Source organism: Salmo salar, chromosome ssa02 (genome assembly GCF_905237065.1).
Source record: "Salmo salar chromosome ssa02, Ssal_v3.1, whole genome shotgun sequence".
Lineage (NCBI taxonomy): Eukaryota > Metazoa > Chordata > Actinopteri > Salmoniformes > Salmonidae > Salmo > Salmo salar.
Window position 1 is genome coordinate 1,142,224 of NC_059443.1, and position 18,770 is coordinate 1,160,993.

Genomic DNA, 18,770 nt, shown 5'->3' on the forward strand with positions numbered 1-18,770 from the left:
GGTTTTCTGTATTGTTTTAGTGATTCACCATAGTGAAGGAGTAGACTCAGGTCTTCTGTATTGTTTTAGTGATTCACCATAGTGAAGGAGTAGACTCAGGTCTTCTGTATTGTTTTAGTAATTCACCATAGTGAAGGCGTAGACTCAGGTTTTCTGTATTGTTTTAGTGATTCAACATAGTGAAGGAGTAGACTCAGGTTTTCTGTATTGTTTTAGTGATTCACCATAGTGAAGGAGTATACTCAGGTCTTCTGTATTGTTTTAGTGATTCAACATAGTGAAGGAGTAGACTCAGGTTTTCTGTATTGTTTTAGTGATTCACCATAGTGAAGGAGTAGACTCAGGTCTTCTGTATTGTTTTAGTGATTCAACATAGTGAAGGAGTAGACTCAGGTTTTCTGGGTCTCTATGTTTTTGGTTGGACAGGTTTCTCAATTTCTTTCTTCGGTTTTTGCATTCTTCACCAAACCATTTGTCAGTGTTGTTCATTTTCTTTGGTTTTCTGTTAGACATTTTTAGATTAGATAGGGAAGCTGAGAGATCAAATATACTGTTTAGATTTTCTACTGCCAAGTTTACACCTTCACTATTACAGTGGAACGTTTTGTCCAGGAAGTTCTCTAAAAGGGATTGGATTTGTTGTTAGTTAGGACCAGAGATACCATACCTGTTAATATACAGTAGTCTGAATCTGTTAGTTACCATACCTGTTAATATACAGTAGTCTGAACCTGTTAGTTACCATACCTGTTAATATACAGTAGTCTGAATCTGTTAGTTACCATACCTGTTAATATACAGTAGTCTGAATCTGTTAGTTACCATACCTGTTAATATACAGTAGTCTGAATCTGTTAGTTACCATACCTGTTAATATACAGTAGTCTGAATCTGTTAGTTACCATACCTGTTAATATACAGTAGTCTGAATCTGTTAGTTACCATACCTGTTAATATACAGTAGTCTGAATCTGTTAGTTACCATACCTGTTAATATACAGTAGTCTGAACCTGTTAGTTACCATACCTGTTAATATACAGTAGTCTGAATCTGTTAGTTACCATACCTGTTAATATACAGTAGTCTGAATCTGTTAGTCACCATACCTGTTAATATACAGTAGTCTGAATCTGTTAGTTACCATACCTGTTAATATACAGTAGTCTGAACCTGTTAGTTACCATACCTGTTAATATACAGTAGTCTGAATCTGTTAGTTACCATACCTGTTAATATACAGTAGTCTGAATCTGTTAGTTACCATACCTGTTAATATACAGTAGTCTGAATCTGTTAGTTACCATACCTGTTAATATACAGTAGTCTGAATCTGTTAGTTACCATACCTGTTAATATACAGCAGTCTGAAACTGTTAGTTACCATACCTGTTAATATACAGTAGTCTGAACCTGTTGTGATGGTATTATTGTTAGGAGCTAGCTAGACCATTTGGCCAGAGACACATAGCATTGGATGATTTATCGATTGTTCCATGGTTCCTCTTGTCCTCTCTCTCCCCACCAATCATGTGTTTACTGGTTGGTATAAATCTGTAGCAGCTTCCTGCCAATGTGTCCTCTCTCTGTCAGTGTATCTTTCGCTCTCTTTGTCTCCCTTTCTATCTCTCTTTGTCTCCCTTTCTATCTCTCTTTGTCTCTCTCTCTGTCTCTCCCTTTGTCTCTCTCTTTGTCTCTCTGTCTGTCTCTCTGTCTCTCTCTCTCTCTGTCTCTCTGTCTCTCACTTTCCTTTCTGTCTCTCTTTCCTCTCTCTGTCTCTCTCTTTCCTCTCTCTCCTCTCTGTCTCTCTGTCTCTCTTTCCTCTCTCTCTCTCTCTCCTCTCTGTCTCTCTCTTTCCTCTCTCTGTCTCTCTTTCCTCTCTCTGTCTCTCTCTCTGTCTCTCTTTCCTCTCTGTCTCTCTCTTTCCTCTCTGTCTCTCTCTTTCCTCTCTGTCTCTCTCTTTCCTCTCTGTCTCTCTCTTTCCTCTCTGTCTCTCTCTTTCCTCTCTGTCTCTCTCTTTCCTCTCTGTCTCTCTCTTTCCTCTCTGTCTCTCTCTTTCCTCTCTGTCTCTCTCTTTCCTCTCTCTGTCTCTCTCTTTCCTCTCTGTCTCTCTTTCCTCTCTCTGTCTCTCTCTTTCCTCTCTCTGTCTCTCTCTTTCCTCTCTCTGTCTCTCTCTTTCCTCTCTGTCTCTCTTTCCTCTCTGTCTCTCTCTCTTTCCTCTCTGTCTCTCTTTCCTCTCTCTGTCTCTCTCTTTCCTCTCTCTGTCTCTCTCTTTCCTCTCTCTGTCTCTCTCTTTCCTCTCTGTCTCTCTCTTTCCTCTCTGTCTCTCTCTTTCCTCTCTCTGTCTCTCTCTTTCCTCTCTGTCTCTCTTTCCTCTCTCTGTCTCTCTCTTTCCTCTCTCTGTCTCTCTCTTTCCTCTCTCTGTCTCTCTCTTTCCTCTCTGTCTCTCTCTTTCCTCTCTCTGTCTCTCTCTTTCCTCTCTCTGTCTCTCTCTTTCCTCTCTGTCTCTCTTTCCTCTCTCTGTCTCTCTCTTTCCTCTCTCTGTCTCTCTCTTTCCTCTCTGTCTCTCTTTCCTCTCTGTCTCTCTCTTTCCTCTCTCTGTCTCTCTCTTTCCTCTCTGTCTCTCTTTCCTCTCTCTGTCTCTCTCTTTCCTCTCTGTCTCTCTCTTTCCTCTCTGTCTCTCTCTTTCCTCTCTGTCTCTCTCTTTCCTCTCTGTCTCTCTCTTTCCTCTCTGTCTCTCTCTTTCCTCTCTGTCTCTCTCTTTCCTCTCTCTGTCTCTCTCTTTCCTCTCTCTGTCTCTCTCTTTCCTCTCTCTGTCTCTCTCTTTCCTCTCTCTGTCTCTCTCTTTCCTCTCTCTGTCTCTCTTTCCTCTCTGTCTCTCTTTCCTCTCTCTGTATCTCTCTTTCCTCTCTCTCTCTCTCTCTCTTTCCTCTCTCTGTATCTCTTTCCTCTCTCTGTCTCTGTCTCTCTTTCCTCTCTCTCTCTCTCTCTCTCTTTCCTCTCTCTCTCCTCTCTGTCTCTCTCTCCTCTCTGTATCTCTTTCCTCTCTCTGTATCTCTCTTTCCTCTCTCTGTATCTCTCTTTCCTCTCTCTCTCTCTCTCTCTCTCTTTCCTCTCTCTGTCTCTCTTTCCTCTCTCTCTCTCTCTCTTTCCTCTCTCTGTCTCTCTCGATTCAGACAATTTTTTTAGAGCGGATGGTCAGGGGGCCGGAACATCATTATGAATAATTAGTAGACTGCAAATCGACCACAAATTGTTTGTCTGTTTTTTTGGCTCAGAAAACATTGGCCGCCAAATACAATCACCCGGGCCAAATTCGACCCGCGGCCCACCAGTTGTGGAACCCTGAGATACAGCATAGTTACTGAGGCTCCAATGAAAAGCTCCGTTCTATTGTTGAACAGATGAACTCAGCATCCCACAGCTCTCTCTACATTACAATGGCTGTGTCCCAAACGGAACCCTATTCCCTATGTATGTCTCCACCATAACCCTATGGGCCCTGGTCAAAAGCAGTGCACTACATAGGAAATAGGGTGTCATTTTGGGAAGATTGTCCTGACTGGCTGACGGGCAGAGTGAATCAGAGATACTTTTACATTAACCTTGCCCCTAAGGTGAACGTAAGACTGAGCCTAGCTTTCGTATTACTGGTTGGAATTTACTTCTGATCTTGTTTGAGATGTTATATTTGTTTAAAGTTTAATCAACAGTTGGTAGAAACTAAAACCGTGTTTTAAGGATGTACTGCTGCGGCTATTCTGTTGTGATAAAATGCTTCGTTTTGCCGTTTCCTGACCGTTCACGATCTTCTATTCAGGCCTATAGAAGTGTCTTTCAGGACCACACGACAACTCGAAGCAGACACAGAGAAATCTACCTCGGATTGTATATGACATGTTATGGCATGTCGACAACGGTAGTCAGAGTCGGCGTATACAGTGGGGGTCCGAAATTATTGGCACCCTTGATAAAGATGAGCAATAATGACTGTTTAAAATATATATTTTAAATACTGAGCTATATTGCATAAGAATTTTTGGGGGTGGAAATTAAATTGTTTTATACTAATACACTTTCTCAGAGGAAGAGATTTTATTTAACAAGAAATGTAAAAACAATCTCTAAAAGTTATGGGTCAAAATGATTGACACCCCTAAAGATTGTAATAAATAAATTAATGTTAAGTTTAATATTTGGTCCCAATTGGTCGGCATCTGGCCGTAAGGCGCTACAGAGGGAAGTGCGTACGGCCCAGTACATCACTGGGGCCAAGCTTCCTGCCGTCCAGGACCTATATAATAGGCGGTGTCAGAGGAAAGCCCATAAAATAGTCAGAGACTCCAGTCAGCCAAGTCATAGACTGTTCTCTCTGCTTCCGCATGGCAAGCAGTACCGGATTCTAGGACCAAAAGGCTCCTTAACAGCTTCTACCACCAAGCCATAAGACTGCTGAACAATTAATCAAATGGCCACCCAGACTATTTACATTGACCCCCCCTTGTTTTGTACACTGCTGCTTCTCGCTGTTTATTATCTATGCATAGTCACTTCACCCCTACCTACATGTACAAATGACCTCTAACCTGTACCCCGGCACATTGACTCGGTACCGGTACCCCCTGTATATAGCCATGTTATTGTTATGTTATTGTGTTACTTTCAAAAAATATTTAGTTTATTTGGTAAATATTTTCTTAACTCTTCTTGAACTGCACTGTTAGTTAAGGGCTTGTAAGTCAGCATTTCACGGTAAAGTCTACACTTGTATTCGGCTTATAAAGTTTGATTTGATATATTCTGTCTCCTCTGACGGTATGACATCTCACTGCCACCTCAGGTGTCTTGGCCCTCCCACCCCTACGGGAGGGCAGCTCTTCTCTGTCCTGGCACCCCAACGGTGGAGCCAGCTTCCCTGAACCTAGGACAGCAGAGACCCTGCTCAAAACATCTGAAACCCTACCTCTTCAAACAGTATCTTATATAACCCTCCTCCTCACCTCCACCCCCGGCCACCGAATGAAATTGGTTTAGTAATAATAAAATAAATCCAATCCTCAACCAGCACTTGACCCCCCCACACCTCCTTCCAAGCTCTGGCTCTACTGTTAGCTACTTTATGGAGGAGAAATGTACTTTCTATGTCAGTGATATGTGGTTGTCCCACCTAGCTGAGATGAATGCACTAACTTTTAGTCGCTCTGGATAAGAGTGTCTCCTAAATGACTAAATATGGTTCGTTTTTACAAACAGTCTTCCCTGTGGCTCAGTTGGTAGAGCATGGTGTTTGCAACGCCAGCATGGTGTGTGCAACGCCAGGGTTGTGGGTTCGATTCCCACGGGTGGCCAGTACAAAAAAAAAAAAAAATGTATGAAATGTATGTATCCACTACTGTAAGTTGCTCTGGATAAGAGCCTCTGCTAAATGACAAAATAATAATAATAATAATAATAATAATGGTGTATGACATCATCTCCTCTGACTGTATGACATCATCTCCTCAAACTGTATTTTGGCAACAGTTACCAGAATTTGAGATACTGTGTGACATCTTACTGTATGTGGGATATGTGATGACGTCGTATGACATGTCGATAAAGGTTTTGTCTTGTCCCCCAGGGTCTGAGTTCTTAGAACGCAAGACTACACTGGTACAGTATTTTACCGTAAATTCCAAATAAACTATACAGTAATGTTCTGCTGAACAAAAGTTTATTTGGAATTTATGGTAACATACTGTATCTTTTTTTACAGTAACTTACTGGTAACTGGCTGCCAGTAAGTTACCGTAAAAATATGTTTTTTTTTTTTACAATGTACTTTAACAAAGACTTTACTGAGCCTAGGTCACATTACTTCAATGTCTTTTCATGCACTTTATCTAATTAATGTTCAGTTAAACATTTACTGGTCTGTGTTTTATTGATGTGCTGCTACAGCAGCTATATTATCAGTCTGTGTTTTATTGATGTGCTGCTACAGCAGCTATATTATCAGTCTGTGTTTTATTGATGTGCTGCTACCATCAGGTCACAGATCTGTTCACTATGTAACCAGCTTATCTTAATGTATTCATGACAACCACTGATCTGGGACCAGGCTATAACACAAACACTGATCTGGGACCAGGCTATAACACAACCACTGATCTGGGACCAGGCTATAACACAACCACTGATCTGGGACCAGGCTATAACACAAACACTGATCTTTCAAGATGTTGATGTAATGTTGATCACTCTCCCTGTCTGTCTCTGTATTGTCTCACCAGTGATCAGCTGTGTAGACCCAGGTGTTCCTGCTAATGGTCTGAGGTTTGGAGAGGACTTCACTGTGGGCCAGAACATCACCTTCATGTGCCAGCCTGGCTACCTGATAGAGGCAGGCGGGGCCACAACTCGCACCTGTACCCACAATGGCACCTGGAGCGCCATCACACCCATCTGCAAAGGTACAACATCTGATGATGGTGGTGTGAAGATGATGATGATGAAGATGAGGGTGATGATGATGGTGATGATGATGAAGGCGAGGGTGATGATGATAGTGATGATGATGGTGATGGTAATGATGAAGATGAGGGTGATGATGATGAAGATGAGGGTGATGATGATGGTGATGGTAATGATGAAGATGAGGGTGATGATGAAGATGGTGGTGGGGATGATGATGGTGGTGGTGGTGGTGAAGATGAGGGTGATGATGAGGATGGTGGTGATGAAGATGAGGGTGATGATGAGGATGGTGTTGATGATGAGGGTGATGATGAGGATGGTGGTGGGGATGATGATGATGGTGGTGATGATGATGGTGATGGTGGTGGTGATGATGATGGTGGTGGTGATGATGAGGGTGGTGATGAAGATGAGGGTGATGGTGGTGGTGATGAAGGTGATGATGATGAAGATGAGGGTGATGATGATGGTGGTGGTGATGATGATGATAGGGGCCCGTTCAGATTACAGGAAAGAAAATATGTCACAAAGCCATTTTATTAGATGTAGTTAGCAAAATTCCGTTAACTTTCCCCAAATTTCCTGGTTTCCAAGAAATCCTGGTTTGAGGATTCCTGGATTTCCTACATATTCCCTCGTAATTCCAGGATTCTTTCAACCAGGATTACTTGAAAAACGGGGAATTTTGGCAAAAGTTACCAGAATTTTGCTACCCTTGTTCTAATCAATTATTCTGTCAGCTAAAACCAATGAAATATCTTCCTTCCACAAGCAGTGTCAACAGACCCTTTACTCAAGTCTCCCTGTGATGTCAATGAGTGATTTTAGGAGAAAGTCCAAGTTGTATCGTTATCTCAACTGTGCGTCAGGCCCTAGATGATGACAGTGATGAGTGAAGAAGCTCTAGTCTATATCACACATGATTATCAGCTACAGTGTTGTAATGTCAGAATCATACGCCTGGCTCCTCTTCTGTTCTGCTTAGATGAACATTCAACGTTACTCTGTGTCATAGGAATTTTTCTATCCCAATGATAATAATGAACAATCAATAAGCTTTGACTAATTCCCAAGGTTTGTAAGACAATGGTTTAATAATTAGGCAAGGACTCAGCTTTCTGCAAAAGGTTCGTACGGTTTATTCAGAGAACGTTCTGCCCAACATTAACAAAGATGTTCATTTTATCCTCTCTCTCCGCTTACGCACACACCTCCACACCAACAGTAGATAACCTACGCACACACATACACACAAACAGTAGGTGAACAGTATCTCTCCCTTGACTTCCCACCACTGTTAATCACTATCCAGCGCTGTCTGTTCCTTTCCCCCCGAGATTAGGAAACCTTGAGGGTCACTCCCTTTCTCCTCTAAATGAATCCAAGTTCCTCAGCTGTCGGGTCAAGCACAGTCTACTTGTCGTTATCTTAGGCCCACTAAAACACACACACACACACACATTTTGTCCCGGGCCTCTACTAGACCTTATGGGACTAACGTTCAGTACATTATTTATTCATTATCCATGCTACATAACTACTAATTAATAATGGATTATTGATTCATTTACCTTTATTAGATAATTCTCTTATCATTCCACCCTTAAATGACTAATAATACACATTGATTATCAAATGCTATATGGAAACATAATTGTGATACAAGGATTAGCCAAACCAATACATGTATATACACCCGATACTCATCAATGACTGTCCTGGGCCTATTTCCAATTATGACACTTCGTTTACAGGATTTTCATCATAATTATCATTAAAGGAACAGTCAATCTAAACGTTGAAAATGGTTTCATCAAACATTGGCTCCTCATGGTTAAAAGAAACGGAGCCATCTTCCTGGCCTGGAGGCCCGTGTTCGTCCTCCCACTGATCGGAGCTCGGAATGGGTCCATATCTCACCGTCTGCTGCGTCATCGATCTCTCTAGAGTTCTGGTGATTGAACCTTTCATACTTGGCATATACTCATCAATCACACAATATCAACACACTCATACAGGTGAAAGCAGCCCATAATAACAGTTCTTACAACACTTTTCCATTTCCCAAACATGGGATGTGTTATCAGGAATGTACGTGTAGCGCTGAACCTAATCATTCTACCTACACTGCCCTCTTCTGCCAATAACATATCGAGAGTCAGTCTATTTTACCAGGTCATGAGGGAGGTGGCGGATAATTGGTCAGAGAACCTCTTTACTGCATCACCGGTTTCATTCATGAATCTGTTGAATATAAAAGATGTCATTAATCCCATCCACATTTTTATTTATTGTCAACCACCAAAATAATGTAGTGTTAAAGCCTTCACATATTTGATTCATAGCTTTGTATTAATCTGTAACTTCCCTGAGGATGCCAATAGCATCCATCTAGACAAAGCTACTCCCATCCTGATCAAAACTCCTCCTGTGCCTACTTTAGCCTCTTATAACTGGCCTCTGATGACTAACTCGAACTGGTTGGACCAATAACCCCAGGGCGCAAGTTCCTAACCACCCTTTGTGGTAATTTCTGTCGTATGCGTCCTTTGCTGGTAATAGCCCACCCTACATCAGTTATAGGTGCTGTGAGGTTAAGAATTTTCTCCTGTACTTCTAAACCTAAGTCAGTCACATTAACGATTGCATTATAGCCATTAAAATCATCTAAGTTCTCGGTGCCATTCTTGTATCTATAACACTGGTACTCATCAGGAATTTAAGGTGAACCGAGGTGGGTTGGCTGAGTACTTCAATCTGGCCAACCCAATCCCTGTAAAGTTATTTGCTTTCCTAGGGAATTGTTTAATGTTTACCTTAAATTCTACATCTTGATCTTCTTTGGCTCCTTATTCTGTACGTCACTCATCAGTGTATTATATAGTTTATCTTTTCATTCTTATGAATGACAACAGTGTCGTATAATTAGTACCGGAAGGTGGTGGATCTGAATGTATCAGAAAGGTTACCAAGACTACGATGCAGCTCAGAGTCTCTACTCTTCCCAAAAACCGCCAACCCTCTCCTGCCCTTAGTCTCTCTGCTAGGTACCACCCCATACTCACACCTCTAGGAGCACACACAGTGATGAACGGTCGGGATAGGAAATCTTCGTTAAGGAGGTAACCCCCGGACCCTGTTGGTACTCGGTTCTTCTCCTAACTCTGTGTGTGATCAGCAGTGCTCATAAGTGTACATACCTTCTTGCAGTGGATAACGTGGACCCAAGTGACTCTCTCAGCTTTTCTAATGGCAAAGGCAATGGTTTAACAGAACCTGGTATGGGCCTTCCCAACGGGGCTGCTTCCAGTCTTTTCTCCTCAGGGACTGGATCCACACCCAGTCTCCTGGTTGGATTGAGTGAATCACCTTCTCCTGTAATTCACCTGTTGGACACAAAATCTTGGACATACGGGTTTGGTCAACAAACAGTCTTCTCATGTGCTCTGCTAGTATTTCTTCAACTTCTATGTCTGCTTGTTCTATTCTCCCTAACTCTGGCATTCTATAGGCTCTACCTGATTAGCTAAAATGTCATCCATTATTTAAAGAGATAGATCCTAGTAAACCAACTCTAGGGATAATATCTTGACCTAATATTTTAGCTACCATAATCATGTCCACCAAGTAAGTTGGGAACGCTTCTACTATTTGCTATACTTATCTATTATTGTTAAACACCCCTTCTTCCCCTCACATCGGAATAGTTCAATAAGGTCCATTTCCAAATGTTGGAATGGATATTCTACCATTTTTTTTGTTTTTAAGTAGTTATCCTCTGTGCCATTAAGTAGTTATCCTCTAGGCCATTAAGTAGTTATCCTCTAGGACATTAAGTAGTTACCCTCTAGGACATTAAGTAGTTATCCTCTAGACCATTAAGTAGTTATCCTCTAGGCCATTAAGTAGTTATCCTCTAGGCCATTAAGTAGTTATCCTCTAGGACATTAAGTAGTTATCCTCTAGGCCATTAAGTAGTTATCCTCTAGGCCATTAAGTAGTTATTAAGTAGTTATCCTCTAGGCCATTAAGTAGTTATCCTCTAGACCATTAAGTAGTTATCCTCTAGGCCATTAAGTAGTTATCCTCTAGGCCATTAAGTAGTTATCCTCTAGGACATTAAGTAGTTATCCTCTAGGCCATTAAGTAGTTATCCTCTAGGCCATTAAGTAGTTATCCTCTAGGCCATTAAGTAGTTATTAAGTAGTTATCCTCTAGGCCATTAAGTAGTTATCCTCTAGACCATTAAGTAGTTATCCTCTAGGCCATTAAGTAGTTATCCTCTAGGCCATTAAGTAGTTATCCTCTAGACCATTAAGTAGTTATCCTCTAGGCCATTAAGTAGTTATCCTCTAGACCATTAAGTAGTTATCCTCTAGGCCATTAAGTAGTTATCCTCTAGGCCATTAAGTAGTTATCCTCTAGGCCATTAAGTAGTTATCCTCTAGGCCATTAAGTAGTTATCCTCTAGGCCATTAAGTAGTTATCCTCTAGGCCATTAAGTAGTTATCCTCTAGGCCATTAAGTAGTTATCCTCTAGGCCATTAAGTAGTTATCCTCTAGGCCATTAAGTAGTTATCCTCTAGGCCATTAAGTAGTTATCCTCTAGGCCATTAAGTAGTTATCCTCTAGGCCATTAAGTAGTTATCCTCTAGACCATTAAGTAGTTATCCTCTAGGCCATTAAGTAGTTATCCTCTAGGCCATTAAGTAGTTATCCTCTAGGCCATTAAGTAGTTATCCTCTAGGCCATTAAGTAGTTATCCTCTAGGCCATTAAGTAGTTATCCTCTAGACCATTAAGTAGTTATCCTCTAGGCCATTAAGTAGTTATCCTCTAGGCCATTAAGTAGTTATCCTCTAGACCATTAAGTAGTTATCCTCTAGACCATTAAGTAGTTATCCTCTAGGCCATTAAGTAGTTATCATCTAGGCCATTAAGTAGTTATCCTCTAGACCATTAAGTAGTTATCCTCTAGACCATTAAGTAGTTATCCTCTAGACCATTAAGTAGTTATTAAGTAGTTATCCTCTAGACCATTAAGTAGTTATTAAGTAGTTATCCTCTAGGCCATTAAGTAGTTATTAAGTAGTTATCCTCTAGGCCATTAAGTAGTTATCCTCTAGACCATTAAGTAGTTATTAAGTAGTTATCCTCTAGGCCATTAAGTAGTTATCCTCTAGACCATTAAGTAGTTATTAAGTAGTTATCCTCTAGGCCATTAAGTAGTTATCCTCTAGGCCATTAAGTAGTTATCCTCTAGGCCATTAAGTAGTTATCCTCTAGGCCATTAAGTAGTTATCCTCTAGGCCATTAAGTAGTTATCCTCTAGGCCATTAAGTAGTTATCCTCTAGGCCATTAAGTAGTTATCCTCTAGGCCATTAAGTAGTTATCCTCTAGGCCATTAAGTAGTTACCCTCTAGGCCATTAAGTAGTTATCCTCTAGGCCATTTAGTAGTTATCCTCTAGGCCATTAAGTAGTTATCCTCTAGGCCATTAAGTAGTTATTAAGTAGTTATCCTCTAGGCCATTAAGTAGTTATCCTCTAGACCATTAAGTAGTTATCCTCTAGGCCATTAAGTAGTTATCCTCTAGGCCATTAAGTAGTTATCCTCTAGGCCATTAAGTAGTTATCCTCTAGACCATTAAGTAGTTATCCTCTAGACCATTAAGTAGTTATCCTCTAGACCATTAAGTAGTTATCCTCTAGGCCATTAAGTAGTTATCATCTAGGCCATTAAGTAGTTATCCTCTAGACCATTAAGTAGTTATCCTCTAGACCATTAAGTAGTTATCCTCTAGACCATTAAGTAGTTATTAAGTAGTTATCCTCTAGACCATTAAGTAGTTATTAAGTAGTTATCCTCTAGGCCATTAAGTAGTTATTAAGTAGTTATCCTCTAGGCCATTAAGTAGTTATCCTCTAGACCATTAAGTAGTTATTAAGTAGTTATCCTCTAGGCCATTAAGTAGTTATCCTCTAGACCATTAAGTAGTTATTAAGTAGTTATCCTCTAGGCCATTAAGTAGTTATCCTCTAGGCCATTAAGTAGTTATCCTCTAGGCCATTAAGTAGTTATCCTCTAGGCCATTAAGTAGTTATCCTCTAGGCCATTAAGTAGTTATCCTCTAGGCCATTAAGTAGTTATCCTCTAGGCCATTAAGTAGTTATCCTCTAGGCCATTAAGTAGTTATCCTCTAGGCCATTAAGTAGTTACCCTCTAGGCCATTAAGTAGTTATCCTCTAGGCCATTTAGTAGTTATCCTCTAGGCCATTAAGTAGTTATCCTCTAGGCCATTAAGTAGTTATTAAGTAGTTATCCTCTAGGCCATTAAGTAGTTATCCTCTAGGCCATTAAGTAGTTACCCTCTAGGCCATTAAGTAGTTATCCTCTAGGCCATTAAGTAGTTATCCTCTAGGCCACCACTCTTTCCTAACCTGCAGTGTTTCCTAACCTGTTCTATCACCTGCTCAGCCCATGTATCAATATTGCTGCATATCTAAACAATGTCTTTGGTAAGATTAGTAAATTATCCTTATGTCAGACCTTATCTTATAGGATTGCCCCTTTCATTTTCCACATGTCCAATTCTTCCTGGGGCATTCGTTCTTGGCTATCCTGTAACAATTCTCTGTCAAGTGTCTTATCTTCTTTAAGATGTATCTGTGCTGCTTTGTATGGTTTTAAATGCCTATGTGCTTGTCTGTGTAAATAGTAACTTTTCTCTCCTTTCTTATCTCTCCGGCTCTAGTCAGTGCTACTATTTCGGCCTGCTGTGCAGAATAGTGTCTGGGCAATGGTTCAGTGTCTAACACCTTAGTTCCTGAAACCAACTAAGCTTTCATTCCCCTTTTAGTTCGGGTAACAACTACTTTCAACAAAATTATCATATCTCCTCTTAGCGAATTTACCAAACATAAACTTAAAATCAAAACTAAATACCTGCCTCTCCTCCTAACTTTTTTCATATATATATATATATATATATATATTTAAAACCAATGGAGCCGATAGTCTCTCCATGAATTAATATCCTAAAGCTAAGCGGACCAAATTCTCTTCCTATCTTCTCCTCCTGGCCCCCCTCCTTTCATCCTGCTACTCCCCAACCCTCAAGGTTTCAGCAGTGCGGGGGAGGACTTCTCCGTCTGCCCTTCCTTCTATCTGTCAGTCGCTCTTTCTCATAACAGTCAGTGTTAAATACTGGTTGTTTCCAAATAATAACTAAATGTCTCACTGTCTCCCTGGTTGCACTACTGGAATTTAGAAAAATCTACGTGTCTATGGTAGTAATATCTCACCGTCCCACTCTATTCAACAGCCAGTGGAACAGCGTGGCGCGAAATACAAAAACCTCAAAAATGTAATAATTAAACATTTTCAACCATACGACTATTTTACACCATTTTAACGATAAGACTCTCGTTAATCTAACCACATTGTCCGATTTCAAAAAGGCTTTATAGCGAAAGCAAAACATTAGATTATGTTAGGAGAGTACATAGCCCAAAATAGTCACACAGCCATTTTTCAAGCAAGCATATATGTCACAGAAACCCAAAACACAGCTAAATGAAGCACTAACCTTTGATGATCTTCATCAGATGACACTCCTAGGACATTACGTTACATTACATTTACATTTTAGTCATTTAGCAGACGCTCTTATCCAGAGCGACTTACAAATTGGTGCATTCACCTTATAATATCCAGTGGAACAACCACTTTACAATAGTGCATCTAAATCTTTTAAGGGGGGGTTAGAAGGATTACTTTATCCTATCCCAGGTATTCCTTGAAGAGGTGGGGTTTCAGGTGTCTCCGGAAGGTGGTGATTGACTCCGCTGTCCTGGCGTCGTGAGGGAGCTTGTTCCACCATTGGGGTGCCAGAGCAGCGAACAGTTTTGACTAGGCTGAGCATGTTATACAATACATGCATGTTTTGTTGAATCAAGTTCATATTTATATCAAAAAACAGCTTTTTACATTGGCGTGTGATGTTCAGAAAATGTATCCCCACCAAAAGCTTCCGGTGAATTTACTAAATTACTCACGATAAACGTTCACAAAAAACATAACAATTATTTTAAGAATTATAGATACAGAACTACTTTATGCAATCGCGGTGTCCGATTTTAAAATAGCTTTTCGGTGAAAGCACATTTTGCAATATTCTGAGTAGATAGCCCGGCTATCACAGGCTAGCTATTTTGACACCCACCAAGTTTGGTACTCACCAAACTCAGATTTACTATAAGAAAAATTGGATTACCTTTGCTGTTCTTCATCAGAATGCACTCCCAGGACTTCTACTTCAACAACAAATGTTGGTTTGGTTCGAAATACTCCATAGTTATATCCAAATAGCGGTGTTTTGTTCGTGCGTTCAAGACACTATCCGAAGGGTAATGAAGGGTGACGCGCCGGCGCGTATCGTGACAAAGAAAATCTAAATATTCCATTACCGTACTTCGAAGCATGTCAAACGCTGTTTAAAATCAATTTTTATGCGATCTTTCTTGTAAAATAGCGATAATATTCCGACCGGGAGACATCGTTTTCGTTCAAAGACTGAAAATGTAAAATGGACTCTTCACGTGCACGCGCGCACCCGTTTCATTGTTCTCAGATCGACCACTATCCAAATGCGCTACTGTTTTTCAGCCAGAGACTGCAGAGTCATCATTCGACGTTCTGGCGCCTTCTGAGAGCCTATGGGAGCCTTAGAAAGTGTCACGTTACAGCAGAGATCCTCTGTTTTCAACAAAGAGGCTAAAGAAGGCCAAGAAATGGTCAGAGAGGGCACTTCCTGTTTGGAATCTTCTCAGGTTTTGGCCTGCCATGTGAGTTCTGTTATACTCACAGACACCATTCAAACAGTTTTAGAAACTTTAGGGTGTTTTCTATCCAAATCAAACAATTATATGCATATTCTAGTTTCTGGGCAGGAGTAATAAACAGATTAAATCGGGTACGTTTTTTATCCGGCCGTGAAAATACTGCCCCCTATCATAAACAGGTTAACCTAAGTCTTACCATTATTAGACTTATTCTTGCTAACTCAATAACCTTGTTCAATAACAAAATATAATAATACTTATTATATCAATTTCACAGCCTTGTTGTCCTCAATATCTTACACTGCCATCTCATGTGCTTAAATTACAGATATGTCTAAGAACTTTAAACTCCATCCTAATTATCAGTTCTACAAATTTCCTTAAAGTTAGTATCACAAGTGACCCTTTTTCTTCATTATCCAAATGGCCCTCCTATGCGGCTGATCAGACCTCACAGGAGAGCCATAATAGAGGTCAAAAGTCATACCACTCCTTCACAGAAGGGTTTCTTCCTAGATTTAGACAAATTAACGAAAAATCGTCCAACTTTATCTACATATTGTATCTCAGCTTCCCGGAACTTCCCTTATAAAAATATCGTGACAAAAAAATTCAAAATATCAAACGCTGTTTAAAATCAATTTTTATGCGATTTTAATTAAAACTCAGAAAATAAAACTTCCAAAATTGTTACGGCTTGGTAATCCCGTGTGGCTCAGTTGGTAGAGCATGGTGTTTGCAACGCCAGAGTTGTGGGTTCGATTCCCACGGGGGACCAGTCCGGGAAAAAAAAAAAAAATTGTATGAAATGTATGCATTCACTACTGTAAGTCGCTCTGGATAAGAGCGTCTGCTAAATGACAAAAATGTAAATGTGGAGGAGGAATGAGGCGCAGGAAGCAGCGAACACAGGGTAGTGGTGTTTTTAATATACACTCACACAAAAACAAATGTTCCCAAACACAGGGGAGAAAATACATACGGCGTAAAACAACGCCGACACGAACGCAAGCCGTCTGATAAGAAACAATCCCGCAAAACACGGAAGCGGGCCAGCTAAATTAAATAGCCCCGCTAATTAACTAAACTGAACACAGGTGCCCAAAACCAAAAAAAGGGAATCGGTGGCAGCTAATAGGCCGGTGACGACGACCGCCGAGCGCCACCCGAGCAGGAGGTGGCGCCACCGTCGGTGGGAATCGTGACAAAAATGCCATATGTGTATACCCCTTTAAGATATCCTGTCCCTATCAAATTTTTCCCAAAGAGAGCTAAGCGCTCCTTTTTCCATAAAATAACCACAAACATTTGGTCATCATTCCTTATACTACACCGATTCAGAAACCCAAACGTTAACTACAAACCAAACCTAATAATAATTCCACTGTACTTCCTCAAATCATTAATCATTCATTTTAAACTTCCTCGGTGGTTGTGTGTACTTTAATTGAACATACACTATCCTTGGATACCATCCTGTACTTCAAATCTATGAAACTCCCATATTTAACGTACTATTTGATTAATCGGACCCAAGATTGCTTAAAACCTTAAAACCCCTTCAGTTTGTCTGCAAACAGGCCCATTCTGTTTGCTAGGAATACCCTGCCATTATACACACAACTGTGTTTAATGTGCACCGTCCCTGTAAAATTAAAATTAACTCAACCTGCAATTCACTTTACTGACTTGACATTTTTCCATGCAATGGAAACAGATTATAATGTTAGCTTACATTCACTTCCTGTTCAATTCACTGGTGTTACTAAACAATCGAACCACGAATCAATACCCAGAATTTATCACCAAACTTTTACGATTCCATTATTCAGATCTGAATCGCTTCCAGCCACATATAGTCCAGCGCTCACAACCAACTCTCCTCTTTTAACCCGGAAGGGAAAACATGACCTCTTTTCAAACAACTTTCTGCCTTACCTCTATCGTAAGATTAAAACCAATGTTACAACTTTGTCTCTCTTTCGGCTTCACTCTTATGAAATGTCCAAGACTTTAAACATACCATGTATATCGCCAAATTTATAAAATACTTCTTTCAACTCTTTTAGCATAAAAATAAATACCTTTCGGTGGTTACAATTACCTATCCGCTCCTTATAATTCATTAGATTTAGGTAACTGCCTTTTCCTTGATTCCGTCATTCAAATACAACTTCCATTCTCTATAAATCCTTTCAGCAGGCCATTTAGACCACAAACAACGTACTTTATTGAATTCACCTCGCGATTATTTTTGAATGAATCTGTCTTTCAATTTAAACTAAACAAGCTATCAAAACGTTCGGTTTATATCTTAAACAACCACTAACAACCGTATCTTTCCAGGCAAAACATACCAACAGTTGAATGACAGTCAGCACCTCAAATTTTAATCCACTGATGCATAGGCTGAGATACGAACCCGAGCCTCCCGCATGGCAGGCGAGAATTCTACCGCTGAACCACCAACCCGCTCTCTAGCAAATGACCCGGTTTGTGACAGTTAAGGCATCTATTTCCCCCTTTCTTTTGACTGTCTCTATCCACTTTCTCAATAAAGTTGCTAAATCCGGTCCTCCTTTCTGTGTCTCTTCCTCTCTACCTCCCTCGGCTCCCTTTCTCTTGGCCCAGCCAAACACGAGCGGTATCGAGGCCTACTGTACGCTGCTTCTCTGTCTTATCCCCACAGACCTTATTTATTTGTTTAACCATTGATTCCAATCTTTCAACATTTAAACATCCATCAAAATCGTACTTCTTCCTCCATTTCGGACCATAATACACATTCCTCTTATCTTCCTTTGAGGATTTACCACCCATGTTTATTCAATTACTGTTATGCTTATTCTCACAATATGTGTGTACTTACTCAATTACTACATTTATTTTCTAATATGTATTCTCACTTTCTATGGGTGTAACCTCCTTCCTCCTGTTTGGAATAATCAGACCTATTTTGTGCGCCTTCGGTAGATCTCGATTATCGCCTCTAAAATGTATTTTGACAGGTGATCTATATTCATACAAATTATGTCCCTGACCGACGTTCTTATACATTTTATTATTATATTTCGCCTTCTATATTATGTTTTCCGCCTAATATATTATTGACCAGTTATCGTTTAGGTCTCAATATTAGCTCCAATTCTCACAATCTATGTGTATGCTCTACTGTTATCATACTTAATCTCACTTACTCCCGTTAGTCCTAGACTAAAGTAACTTACTTATCTTTATTTCGCCTTCTATATTACGTTTTCCCGGCTACTGTACTGCAACCAGTTTTACTGTTAGGTCTTACTGTTAAATACTGTACTGCAACCAGTTTTACTGTTAGGTCTTACAGTTAAATACTGTACTTCAACCAGTTTTACTGTTAGGTCTTACTGTTAAATACTGTACTTCAACCAGTTTTACTGTTAGGTCTTACTGTTAAATACTGTACTGCAACCAGTTTTACTGTTAGGTCTTACT

The 18,770-nt window shown here is 40.2% G+C and overlaps 1 protein-coding gene across 1 annotated transcript in view; it reads left to right on the forward strand.

Annotated features, from left to right (window-relative positions):
• LOC106592657 (CUB and sushi domain-containing protein 3) overlaps positions 1-18,770 on the forward strand; it is a 500,234-nt gene that overhangs the window by 415,913 nt on the left and 65,551 nt on the right. The window contains 1 exon segment of the mRNA XM_045696358.1: positions 6,271-6,450. Within this exon segment, the coding sequence (XP_045552314.1) occupies positions 6,271-6,450 (180 nt within the window).